Raw genomic sequence first — 13,805 nt, 5'->3', positions numbered from 1 at the left:
TTCCTCTCATGATTTCCTATCATGACTATCATGAATATTTTTATATACGCAAGACTTCAAAATGTTTCATTGACTGAAGATGACCGAAACGTTTGACTTATATTTTTTTTAATTATTAACTATTGTTATTTATCGTGAGAATTTTTGCCCATAATAAATCCCCTATTATCACTTCTTTAATTTTAATCTGTTTGAATTATATCGATACTTTTATTTAAAAAAAAATATTCTTTTTTTCTAAACATTCCACGCGCGAGTCCACGTCCGCAAATTTCTTCCAACTTTCTTTAGCCCGTGGGTGCCTTCCTTCGTGTCTGGATTTTCCATATTAACATAAGCATCTCACACGTGCGCGTTTTTTTCTCATATCTGGCAATCTCCGTGGTTTGACAAGCGGGATCCTACTTTCCAGTGCTGACATGCTGAAAACGCCCTGACTCCCACGTATTCAAGCCGAGTACACGGCAGGGAGTGTAAAAAGAAATGTGATGTCCCGCTTTGTTTTAGGAACGTGCCGTTATGAATTTCCCATCGCTTCCTTTTCATCGCGTTCACTCGACCTGTCCATCATAAATGTCTTCGAGATAGAAATGGGGATTATCCGACAATTGCGTCAGACTTGCTCTCTCGCAAAGCGGAATCGTTATGTACGCGAACGGGCCTCGCGACCATACTCATACGAATAGCAATAATACACCACGACGATGCAACATGACGATGTGTGTACGAATAAAATACCGCGTACATGTAACTCGTACCGGAACGGTGTGGGAAACAGCTTATAATTACGAGCGTTATTTCCGCGCGCCCGCCGGAACTTGCAACAATTACATTAATCAATGTAATCACATCGCATTATATCCTTCGTTATATTTCGTTATATTTTAACGACGGGGAGTCGCAAGTCTCTCGCTGTTATCTCGTTAATTATCTCCTTAGGGATATATAAATAATTGTTTACGTAATGTGAATCATTACATAAATATGTATACATATGTAATTATTAAATATGTATAAATACACCTTCTTGAGATGCAAATTAATGGACTTTTCATGAATTTCACGAGGGGAATATGCCATCTCCCTCCCCACGGGAGAGATGTAAGTTCTCCCGACGGTTTTATTTCACTCCAGATAGCGCATCGCGCGATTTCAAGGCCAATCGTGCGATTTTCGTGAAGACGATTCACGGTTCGGTCGTTATTCGGCGGTGTGCATGTGTGTTATACGAGCGGCGCACGAATTTAGCTTGTTAGTGCTGTGCGAGTTAGTGGAGCACCCTTTCCTCCATATCGAAATATGCCTATTATGCACCCGTGCGCGGGAAGCCACCGTAAACACGTGCACGGTTCCACGGTTCCGCAATGCTCCCCTCCCCCCCCCCCGCCGCGCGTGCACACAGACACATGCACTCACGCACGCACGCACGCATGTACGTCGCGATAAACGACGCGTAGTGCCCGTTTCGATGGGAATGGACGAACGCGTTCGCACACCGTCTATGCGCACGAGTATGTCCGACGTATCCAAATAAGGCGATGCGAGGGAGCGAGGAGATACGCGTTTTTTTTCACACGATGCTTCAAATACGCCAAATACCATCGAAAATGTATGCTAATCGTCGGCTTAAAGCACGGAAAACGTACAAATGCCCAACCGGTCGGCAGCAAGTCGAAAGTGCCAAGTGCTACAATATTTACAATGTTATTTATAACTCCTCCAACACGAGAGGATCGCAAATATCCTTAAAGCTCTGTGTAAATATGTGTTAAATTAGACGGAATTGAAAGGAAAACTTAGTTACACGGTAAAACATTATTTCTGACGCGCGCGCGCGCTATTTCGACACGCTTTTATATTTAAACAGCAGATAATACATTTCTTTTTACGAGCAGATCGGGAAAGGGATCCAATCGGCAAGTGGATAAGATTTTACGGCTAATGCATTTTGTAATACAAGGAATTTAATTAATTCTCTGTGAGGTAGATTTTATCGATTCCCCGCCGACGACTCGACATCGAGTCCTCTTCCTCCTCTCTCGGACAATCGCGAGATGGCCATTATTCTCGGCGAGATCGCGCGCGGGCAGAGATATATAACGAGAAAATCGAGACAGATGCGGGGAGCCGAGTCCCGTGCGAATGCAAACGCGCACCAGAGAGGCCTTTACAATGCGGCGAAAACGACCGCGGAGGCGGTGGCGGCATAAAAGAGTTTGCGGAAACAATGCGGCATCGAGAGAGCTCTCCGCGAAAACCGTGTCATTAGCGCAGCTCGGCCGAACACGTGCCCCATTATATTCCGCGCTTCCGCCCCTGTGCACGCCGCACGCGGAGACCCGGCGACAAAGGCTTTCCTTGTTTTTTTTATACCGTCAACTGCACCCATCCACCGTGAGCGTCCCCCTCTTTCGCCCGCCCTCTCCTACCCCTTTCTCCTCTCGAACCGCCTTTTACCCTCCCTTTTCGGTGTCTCCCTTTGCCGAGAACAAACCGAGAGATTATCGATGCACGATGCATTTGAGAGCAAAAAAGAAGGGGGGAGGGGAAACGGAAGGGTGGTGGTTGCGTCGAGCGCGCAAGGTGGCTGCGAGAGTCTCAGCCACTCTCTCGCCGGTTCAATGACTCGGGCGCGACGCACGCAACCCTTTCGACGGGGAGAGTGCGTGCGTTGTCGAGGAGCGGATAATTGCTCTCTACCTTTTGCTCGCAACAAAAGGAGAAAAGGGCAGCGCAGCGGCGAGTGCCGTGCGATGGTTATGCAAAGCGCAGAGGTGATACCCCCAACCAGGTGCTCCGTCTCGTGTACTTGCAATTAAATAAGAAAGCATTAAATGTCTTTCGAAAATCTCGAGAAATATGCCGGAGAATATCAGCAGCGAAGCTTCATTTTTAATTAAAAGAGGAAAAAAAGCCGCAGATTAGAAAATTCCAGTAATAATCCAGAAATAGAAATGTAAATTATATATAAGTAACGTCTCGGTAATTATATGTACAATTGCAGTAACACTGTTGCGCGATGGACGCGTGCTAATTTTATTTTCTCTCCGTCTCATTCATAACTCTGCTCGCGTCAAAGCTGTTTCGTCCACGGCATGAGTTAGCGATACGTTCATAAAGCGTGAACGCGCATCGGGGGAGGTAGAGGTCTTGCGCGGCTCGTTAATACATGTAAGGAACGATTGTTCGTGCGCGATGATCGTCGGCAACGTTCCTATTACAGCATTGATTAAAATAATTATCGTAGGTCCGCGAGAGGCGAGAGCGCGAGGCGCTTTATTTATACATAAGCCAGCATCGACATCAACGTATGCGCTCCTGGCATCTCGTGTCGTGTAATAAACGCTTGCGTCAAGTGGATGCAACGCGATCCCTGTGAAATTCCCATGGCTAAAATATTTCTTTCTCTCTCAAGAGAGTTTCTAGAGAAGGAGAAACGTCACGAGAGTTTTATTAAAGACATGTCATACAACTCCAACTAATCTCAATTAAAAGTCGTTATCAACTTTCATTTCATAAAAATCTGATAAAAAGCTGATATTCCATATCTTCGGGTTTTTATTTTACGTTTAATTATGTCGGAAACTTCTTGGAAACATATCACGAGTCTTAGAAACTCCTGGGAGAAGAACTGAAGAAACTTTAATTACATCAAAATTGTGAAAATATACTATTAACTTTGCGGAAATCATAAAGTAATCATAAAGTAGTCAGATATATTGCTTCTTAAGATTCGAGTTATGTAATTGCGATATTTATTGAAAATTGATGAATATTTTTCTCTCTTCTTTTTTGCACAATAATCGAAGACATCCTCGGTGACAATTATATTACAAGATAGTGTACAATGTAGGTAAAACGCAAGATTCAACACCTTGTAATGTCTCTTTAAAAGAATAAATTCGTTTTGATGCCCAAGTAACCTTTGGTGCGGCAGCACAGTTTTTTATCGCGTATCGAGCAAATTTTGCCATAAATATGCCTAAGGCGCTGATTAGCATAAACGGCAAAAGCGTACCGAGAAATTAGCATATGCTTCGAAAAACCTACGGCGAGTAACCCCGGGCGTTCGGCAAAGTAGCAGTTAAGTTATTAGCATAGAGCCACCGGTTGGTTATAGCGATCGAGAAAATCGCGGGACCGGTCCGATAGAAAGTGCAGTGTTAAAAAAGCAATAATGTGGCGGCAATTTATGCCAGCGAAAATCACTTAAAATCAGGTTCGAGTAATAACAACACTAATAGAGATGATCTGTAAGAAAATTCTCAAAAAGAATTCTTGAAAATAATTTATCGAAAATATTTTCTGGTAATAAAGAAAGTCTTCAGTAAAATATTGTTCTTGAGAATATTACGAGAATATTCGTCGAGTAAAATTACTTAATCAAGAAATCTTTGCTTCTTTTTATCCTGACTAATCAATCAAATGTCACTCTCCGATGATAATAAGCTTTATAAATGCAACTTTAATATACCATGCATGATAGCGTTGTTAATCATTGATTGATGTCCGTATTATTTCTTCAGAATTATTTTATTTCTCGTTTTAATAATACTTTTAATAAATTATTAAAAATATAATTCATTAATTATAGTTAGAACTATAGTTCATTAATTTAACATTTCTATATATTTCAATAGTTAATCCCTAATTTTGGATATTTTAAACTTTTATTCAAACTACCCAGAATTCCTATTTATGTAACTTATCTATTTTGCAAAATCAGTTATTAATAAAAATATCATAATGAGTCAAAGACATTCTATACTTTTAGATTATGTAATTAAAACATAAAGTTCTCTCTCTAGCAAAAGAGATATATTTCTCAAAAATAAAAAAATTCTTATATTCCCGGTAAATTCTCTAAAAAATAAATTACCAAAAATCTTCCATCTCTAAGCAGAAACGGCGCACACGCAGTCGCAGCGCAATTTCTTCGAGAGACTGTACGGAGATGAATTAGATAATTATTTGCGAAAACAACTAGATTCCACTCGTCATGAGTGTTTCACTCTTGACATGGGCTACCGGAACCTATTGGTTATTCGCAATCATTGAATGATCGTAGGCGTCCAATTGCCATCCATGACGAACATATCACACACGAGCGCAGACGGCAGAAGAGTTCGACGGCGATACCGATGTATTTTATACGATAGATAAAACAAGTTACGAGTTGTTTATATCTTGCATTAAGGTTTATCGATCTAAGTCTGTTTGCCCATAATCTCGAGCACCAGTTTTCACGGTAGATGACAGATATCGACAGATTTATGACGATAACATCTGTATCTCTCCGAATCGCGGATTACGCAAGTCAAAGAAAATGAAATTCCGAGATATTTTTAGGCTTCAACGTGAGATCGCAACTTCTCCTCGGATCGATATACCTGATATGACATAATTAAATGTAATGTATCGCAGGCAGATCTCTATGTGCGCGCGTATGAAAACGGCACGACGTCGCCGAGAACAAATATTAAGATATCATAAATGTGACGTCTGCATGCAATAAAAATCGCAGGTGTACCGAGAGAGGGTACACGCTGAAGAGGGAACACCAGCTCGATTAAGAAGTTTTACGAGCGTTGATGAGGCCTAATAACGAATAAAACTCGATATATTCGTTGCTCCAGTTATCCGGAAGCGCGATGTATACTGTAGTACTGCAATACTGTACTGTGCAATATAGCATTACGTACATCCGGAGGGGTGAATCTTATATTACGGAACTTATATTATATAACTTATATTACATAACTATATATAAAACGTCCGATTTTGATAGTAGAAGTATATTTTACGCGCGCGCGCGCGCGCGCGTGTGTGTGTGTGTGTGTGTGTGTGTGTAATATTCTGATAAATTAAACATGTACCAACGATCCTTGCGCTATTATTACGCCACTGTTGAATAATTCAGAAGTCCTCTCTCTCTCGGAAACCACAAATATTTCAGTCGCAAATGTAAAAATTTAATTTTACTAAACATAAAATTTTAATGTTGCATGATTTTTGCGACGCTCCGAACGGCAATGTTGAGTGACTTATTTAGTTACGAACTATGCAGCCACTTAAAATTTATTAACTCGTAAATGCCTGGCCCCTATACCGTTACTGCGTTACGAACGTGCACATTCAATAAAGTGCACTTCATAAATTCATACGAGGTATCGTGCGGTCAATAAGCTTTATAATCGATTCGCCTCATAAAATCTAGCGGAATTTTCGCGACCGGGCAGCGCCGAGCGTGTTGCTGGATCGTGATTCATCGGGGATTTCCCCACCGGGAAGATAACCGATAATTAGAATAAATTATACGATCGCTATAACAATGCATAAAATATATTTACGTCTTTATAATAAATGCTTTCATTTCTTAACGATTCGGTCAAGCGGTTTTTTGCATAAAGATAAACTCACAGCCATCTCGAAATATCTCTTCGCTTTGATCGCTTCTTCGCAGAATTTCTCTAGAGTTTTACATCTATAGCGCGCGAATGCGATTTTTCGGCTGTCGCGGGATCTTAAATCGGGCCCGAGGGAAGGGCCCGGACAGGTAGTCCACAAAGATCGGGGTCCGGCCGACCGGGCAGGCAAGACGAGCGAGCGAGCAAGCAGGCAGGCGGGCAGACAAGCGAGCGGAAGGAGGAAAGATCTCAGAGAGGGCCTCCCTCGAAAGCGCCGACGATGGAATGCGAAAGCGTGGGTTCGGTTTGGCCGTAACGCGATCTCGATATACAGCGACGGGGCCGGGGCCGGGGCGGGGGCCAGGGCCCGGAGAGCTTCGGGGGCCTATGTACGTACGTATAACGGTACTTCGTGCGGTCGCTCGATCCCGATCGCCTCTCTCGTAACGCGCTCTCGATCGTCTCGTACAGGCGTCTCTATATGTGTGTGCTCTGTACGTGTGCTTACGTTTTCGCCGTTTGCGCGCAGCATGAGAGCGCGTGTCTCGGCAGAGCTGGAAAGTGAACGAGCGTCGTCATCATCGCCGGCGTCTACCTCGCACCGCGCTCGCCGCATCTCCTCGCGAGATACCGAGAAAGAGAGAGGAGTATCGACTTTCTCCTCGATCTCCTCGAAACTGTACCGTAGCGCTGAATCGATCGAATCGGTTATTTTTAAGCTAACCCGAGGATCGTTATCTTTCGTAGGCGAGCGATGGTATGTGGGCGGGGGAAATGGGAACAAATCTCTCTCAATTTTATTTCTCGGCGAATTTAAGGACGATTCTCTCCTTCGTTTGTTGGTCAATATTTTTTTAAGTTCTGAGAGTCAACGATGGCAATTGAAGAAAATAATTGGCTACATTTTCCGTTGATGCAGAAGTTTCGGGATCGCAAGCATTGAAAAACGCGTCCTGTGCCAAGGGAAACTGAATGAGACACCCCCGAGGCAGGTTGCTAGACCTGACTCGAGGCCGAGTACGATGATAACTGACTTAACTGGAGTGGATAGAGAGCGTCTCTCGGGGTCCAGGGTATAAATAGCCGCTACCACTTAATTCCGTCAATTCAAAACGAGCGCAAGACTGTAGTTCCTCTGTACAACGCATCACGCAGCGCATAACGAAGTGGCTACTCGTAACACAGAGTGAAAAACGCTTCTCAAGAGTCAAACGATATTTTGCCCGGGAGTAACGTACTAGATTAGCCTAATTGCGTTATACGATCATATAAAACTCCGCCATATCAGTCTCCGTCATCAGCAAACTCGATGCGACATACACACAAAAAAATATTATTCTATTGCTAAGAAAACTAATTATATAATAATTAGTTTACGTTTCTTCTTTTAAGTAACGATTATCTTTACAAGGAATATATTTTCTCGATGATAGTTTTAAAATATACTCATTACAAATTTTAGAAAAACTTATTATTATGTATTCAAAAAAAGAATTTATTTTCTTCTAAAGAATATTATAAAATATCATCAAAGAATAAGATAAGAATCAGATCTGGTTAATTTGAATATTTGATGATAAGCAAACCGATTTTTTTTATTTAATTTGATTTATTTGAGTATCATATTTGCTAGGATTGAATATATTTTGAATAAATTTGATGGTTATGATGAATTTAATGATAAATTTGCGAATACATGAACTTTTAAAACAACTAATATTTGCTAAAATACGGTATATATTTTTCTGTGTGTACGAACGGGATAACTTTTCTTCTTCGACCAATTTCGGAGAATGTTCAAATGATATTAACGCCGAGCGTTAGACACAACGGCGATGAAAAAAAAAAATAATGTAACGATTGAATTTCAATTATCAAATCGGTAGACGCGCGGAATGTGAAACATGATGCTGTCAATACCGAAAGGACCATGACCTCTGATTACAAAGAATTCTGTTAATCGTCCCTAATTTATATCGCACAGCATGGAGAGAAATTTTGAATTGAGAACGGAATAGTCTCGACACGCAGACGCAAAGGCAAACGATAATCGTCGCCCCTTTGTCGTATTGTTAAAACTGGTATTAACTTGTGGAATTGAATGCTGTTTTAAGCGTCGCGTGCACAGAAGCTAGATTGAATCGAAACACAGCACGGAACTGTGCACGTAGACCCAATGTCACGGAAGAACGACGGTGTTAATATCGAAATTAATAGCGTGTTATTTTAGAATACATTGTTTTCCATTGCTAATAAATCAATCGAAAACGAAAAAGTAAAATATTTTTTGCTGCATTCATCATACGATAATTTATACAAAATTGTTAATTGCTAATTTATACAAATTGCTTCGTCTCTTGAATTGAGATATTCAGATTTAATATTAATACATTACTTGCTTTATATTTATCTCATTGATTGTCGCCTATTTAACTTGAATATTTGAATACATATTTAATACACGATAATATATATATATATATATATATATATATATATATATATATATATTTTGGAATGCTTGTTTTTCAAATGTTTTCGTATTATTTTTCATTGCTAATAAACCAATTAAGAATGAAGAAAATGAATATTCTCTTTGCTGCATTCGTCGCATAGATTGCGTCTTCTCCTGAATTTAGATATTCAGATTTAATATTGATACATCCTTGATACATCCTTCGCTCTATATTTATCTCATTGACTGCTGTCTATTCAACTTGAGTATTTGGATACATACGTACCTAATGCACGGTAATATGTATATCGATCGATGAGTCAGAAACGTCACTGCGTTAAAGAGATACGCTCGATTTGTCAGCGCTAATGGCGACGTAAGGCTAGCAGCTAGCTCGGCATGCTCAGACAAGCTTTATAAACCCGAGAAGACGTCGTCTCGACGCCTCGTTAGCGGGTGGAGTTATTAAGTGCCCCCTCGTTAACGACACGGAACGGTCGTTAACGCGGTAGGGAGCTGGCATGCCGGAACATTAACTATTATCGCAATGCATCGATACGTAAACCTATGAATAAAACCGGCGACAATAATCGCGGCGCGCAAATGCACGTGAAATTACCGTGGAATTTAACGGGAGTGTGCGCTTTCGCGAAACCTGGCGAAAGAGTTTCTCGAACGAGCGCGGTACGCGATGCTTATCGACACATCTTTGATTATTAATATCCCGAAGCGCGTTTGTAATTGCGCTTGTAAAAGTTGCCTATCCGCCACGATGACTCGTGTAATAGTGCTTGTTAAACTGTCGCGCAAGACGAGCGCAAGAAACGTCGATTTCTCTCCACTCGTATTAACCCGTTTTCCACGCGTGCGGATAATCGAGATCGAACATCTCCAACGTCTGTCTTCGGGTATCGGGTCCAACGCAATAGCGCGATGTTCGCGTTACATAAAACCCGTTTAGGAGGCGCGCGCGCGCGCTAGCGGACCGCTTTATTCTCGCTCGGTCAATGCTACGCGGAGAATTACAAGGCGAGCACGAAGATGGTATCGCACAACGCCGGCTTCGCATTACCAACCTTGACCGTTGGAGTGATTCTGCTGCGGCGATTGAGGCTGGCCCTGCGTCAGGATAATTTGACTCTCGAGCTGCTGGAGCTCTGCCTGAAGCTCGTTCAGCTTGCTGTTTGCCTTCTTCACGATCGTCGCGACGTCCGAGAGCGACTTGCGATCGGTCGCGACCTCCCTCAGCTTCTCCGCGCCGGCCTTAATTTTCAGCTCCTGAAAGAGAGAGAGAGCATCGAAAGTTCATAAAATCGCGCAACCGTGCGAAATTCCATTCCGGTTCGAAATCCGGCGTCGTTGTTCCGCGGAAAATTTAACTGCTAACACATTCATTATGATCGGTCAATCTCGCTTAAAGCGCATCTATCTATCTCTCGATCGTGCCACTCCTCCGTATAGCAAATGAGACGTAAAATCACGCACGTGCCCAATGATACCTTTCGATATACCATTCTATATTCTATTATCGAGCATTGTTGCATAGTCGCTGTAAACTTTCGCAATGAATCATACGACATGATTTTCATTCTTCGATCTAGGATACGTCACAATATACGGGGAATGACGGTCCGACTGTGCCAATATCGAGAGAGACAAAAATAATTCTTCGGGGGGGGGGGGGAGGGAGAGGAAGAAAAAAATCATTCATTCAACGAGAATTAATAATTCATCTGAAATAAATGTCCAAGATAAATCTTGGTTTCTAAAGCGTTACATACGCATCCATTCTGCGATGCAGTTGACTCACCACTCTGCAGAAAATGCTCTGGTAACAAGCGTTTATGAAAATGTGCCGGGCGTTAAGAAACCTATCGCATTATATACTATTACACGCGGTTTTATTTCGCAGTGGATCTATTAACGGTAGGCACCAGTCAGACAACGTTAGACGAGCGTCTCATAAAGGCGCTTAACAAGTACCGAGAGGCGAAACGAGAAGGGGAGGGGGGAGGGAGGGGGGGAGAACGTAGAAAGAAAAGAAGATAGAGATGCGCTTTGCCGTATGGCAAAACTCGTTTCTACGCGAGTTGCAGAAATGTTCGGACCACCCTCAAGTTTCCATTCGCAACGTGATTTAGAACGCGACGTCCGGCACATCCGGAAACCATACATCATCGATCGTTTATTACCAAGTATACTTACACCGGATATTAAAACACGTATACGTATATATGCGAGAGAAAAAAAGAACTTAATCACGCATCTATAAGTACTCTCATAGTCCAACAGTCTCTTTGAGATCGGAGTCTGTCTATCGGAGATGCTATTGCAAAATCTATTTCCGTTCGATTATGAAACCGGTTGAAGGATGTATTGCATCTACTTTTATAATTTTTATATTACAATGAAAAAATTTATGAAAAATTTACAATAATTATTCTAAACCGCAGATTTAAAAATAACACGAAAAAATGTAGCAATGACTTAGAACCTGGATTAAAAATTATTTAAATTAATAAATAGAAATGTACTCTAATGAAAATTAAGAAATAATAATTAAATGGTAATTAAGAAATAATAAAAATCTCAATTTTTTTATATAAATACTTTAAGTATTTCGTAATTTCATTTCGTAATTTCATTAGAGCACACTTGTACTTATTTATTCACATAATTTTTTATCTACGTTCTAATCTCCGCTAAACTTCTTATATTATTTTTAAATGCAGTTTAGAATAATCTATAAGTTTTTCATAATTTTTCATCGTAAATATAAAAATTATAAAAATAAGTGTACAAACATCGTTAACTCTCATATAAAGATGCATTTAATCCTTCTGCACTACTACAAGAAATATCCATATTGAATCGAGACGATAAAAAGTAAGTAGAGAACGTTAAGATAGCAAAAACAGAATTCTGTGTATCAAGATAAAAAGAAATATAATAACGACGCATTGAACTGATTTTATTACCGAAGAGAAAAAAGAATGGTGTAGAAAAGAGAGAAATAATGAAAAAGACCCAGAGGATCGATCGTGCTATTGTGTATACAGGAAAAAAGAAAGAAAAAAAAAAATCTTCGCAGAAGCTGCAATTGACGAAGGATAAGCGAAACTCGACATACCTTGCGTATTTCTCGGCGTATGTGCTCCCGTAGCACGTCGAGACGAGCCGACAAGGGCACCTGGTCACTGCCAGCCACTCCATACTTATTCGACAGTTCGTAAAGAACTGGATGCCTGATGTAATCGCCCTGAAACAGACACAAAGTTCAATCCTGCGATTACTGACTGAACATTCGCGATTCGGGCCTGGGTAAAACCACGCGCGGTGTACAGTTCGTCGGACGATTAATCATACTCTAATTAAACCCTCTCTCTCTCTCTCTTTCTAATTAAAACGGGAGTTCTCCTTCTGCGGCGTTCCGCGATAATTTCCACTTTTATATGATACCGAGACACGAGTGAGCGCGAAGCGCTACATCTGTATTTAATCATTTTTCTCTCGTCCTCCCGTGCGCCAAGATTCGTATCAATTAATGATCGACATCGTACCGTATGCTCGCTTTCTGCGCACCGACCTGTATATAATCTTTCGGCATTACGCGCGCGAGTCCGCGTTAATCTCCGTAATAATAATAATAACAATCGTGATCTCTCGCGTTAGCTGCGTTCGCTGCCAGGTTGGAGATAACACCGGGCGGAAATTGCACCGTAAATATTGACGATCGAAAGATCGAGAACCGAGGGGAGGCATCGCGGAATATATCATCCTTTCAACCGGAAATCGTCTCGCGGATATGGACGTGCACCGCTGTAGCCCACTGTGAGAATCTCACAGCGAGACACGTATACGTAGTAGACGATGGGCAAACAACGCGCGCGGGAGAAAGTATCGGTTTCTCGCGGTCTCTCGCGTCGAGCGCCAGACATCGAAAATGGCATCATCGGCATTGTGCTGAATCGGATGTCGGTAGGTGTCAATTCGCGTGGCGATACGATCGGTTCGCCAATGGAAAACGTCCAAGGGTATTCGATCGAGCTTCTAACGGACGTGTTAGTGACCCACTTTCAACGTGCAGGGTGCAACCGCGAGTCGCGTTGCGACATTGAATCGCGAGTAAATCGAAGGCCCCTTCGAGTAGCTCGACCTTGCGCTAAAAGGGTCCATATTCCGAGTTAAGGATGTATTTCGCGTGTACGATACTAGCAGCAAACTATTGAGACTTAAAGGGAACATATTTCTTGTCTTACTATTTTGAATATCAAATCGATTTTTATAAAAAAAAAAAAAAAAAATGTTATTTATAATATTTGTAACATTTTTCTTAACGGACCGCAAAAACTTTTGATTATGAATACTTTTTGAAATCAATTATAAGGAGCAAAAATAATTACTAATTACAAAAATTTTTTTAGTTATTATAGATATAAAATTAAATACATATACAATATAAAAATAATTAATTAGTATCAAATAATATCAAAACAAAATATGTCTTAAATATGCTATTCTTATTGATAATAACGTAATACGCAATTTTCCTCTGTAAGAATCAAATATAAATTAATAAAAGAATCAATATAAATTAAAAAGTTAAATATGCACAGAATTGTGCTTGACAGAAGCTTATGCTCTCCATTCCTATAGAGCAAATACTAAAAAAAAAAGATAAAATAATCTACAAGATTGTTGCCAATACTTTAATGTATGACACATATAACCAATGCATTAATCCAGTGCTAATATTTTGTAATTTTTAACAACATTGTTGTTACAAGATAGAAAAACTATGCAACAATATAAAGAAACTGGCATTAAATTAAAATGTTAATTCTGAACCGACATTTAAGATATATTTTGAAAATTATTAATTTGATATTGATTATTTTTATATATTTTCTATAAATGTTCTACTTATTCGAAGCTTACAGCAA

General features: G+C 40.6%; 1 protein-coding gene across 5 annotated transcripts in view; it reads right to left on the bottom strand.

Moving 5' to 3' along the window:
* The window catches only part of Pkn (serine/threonine-protein kinase N), a 34,089-nt gene that overhangs the window by 16,006 nt on the left and 4,278 nt on the right, over positions 1–13,805 (bottom strand). For 4 of the 5 annotated variants that reach the window (XM_011646507.2, XM_089076881.1, XM_011646506.3 and 1 more), the window contains exons 2-3: positions 11,993–12,121; positions 9,939–10,140 (exon numbers count right to left, since the gene is read on the bottom strand). In XM_011646507.2, the coding sequence (XP_011644809.1) occupies positions 9,939–10,140; positions 11,993–12,121 (331 nt within the window). Of the gene's footprint in view, positions 1–9,938; positions 10,141–11,992; positions 12,122–13,805 lie in introns of those variants that run through there. The other variant, XM_089076882.1, reaches the window with a different exon arrangement.

The sequence above is a fragment of the Pogonomyrmex barbatus genome, unplaced genomic scaffold (assembly GCF_055798465.1).
Source record: "Pogonomyrmex barbatus isolate J1 unplaced genomic scaffold, ASM5579846v1 scaffold2, whole genome shotgun sequence".
Taxonomy (NCBI): Eukaryota; Metazoa; Arthropoda; class Insecta; order Hymenoptera; family Formicidae; genus Pogonomyrmex; species Pogonomyrmex barbatus.
Note: the sequence above shows the minus strand (reverse complement) of the source record. Positions and strands in the feature narration are given on the sequence as shown.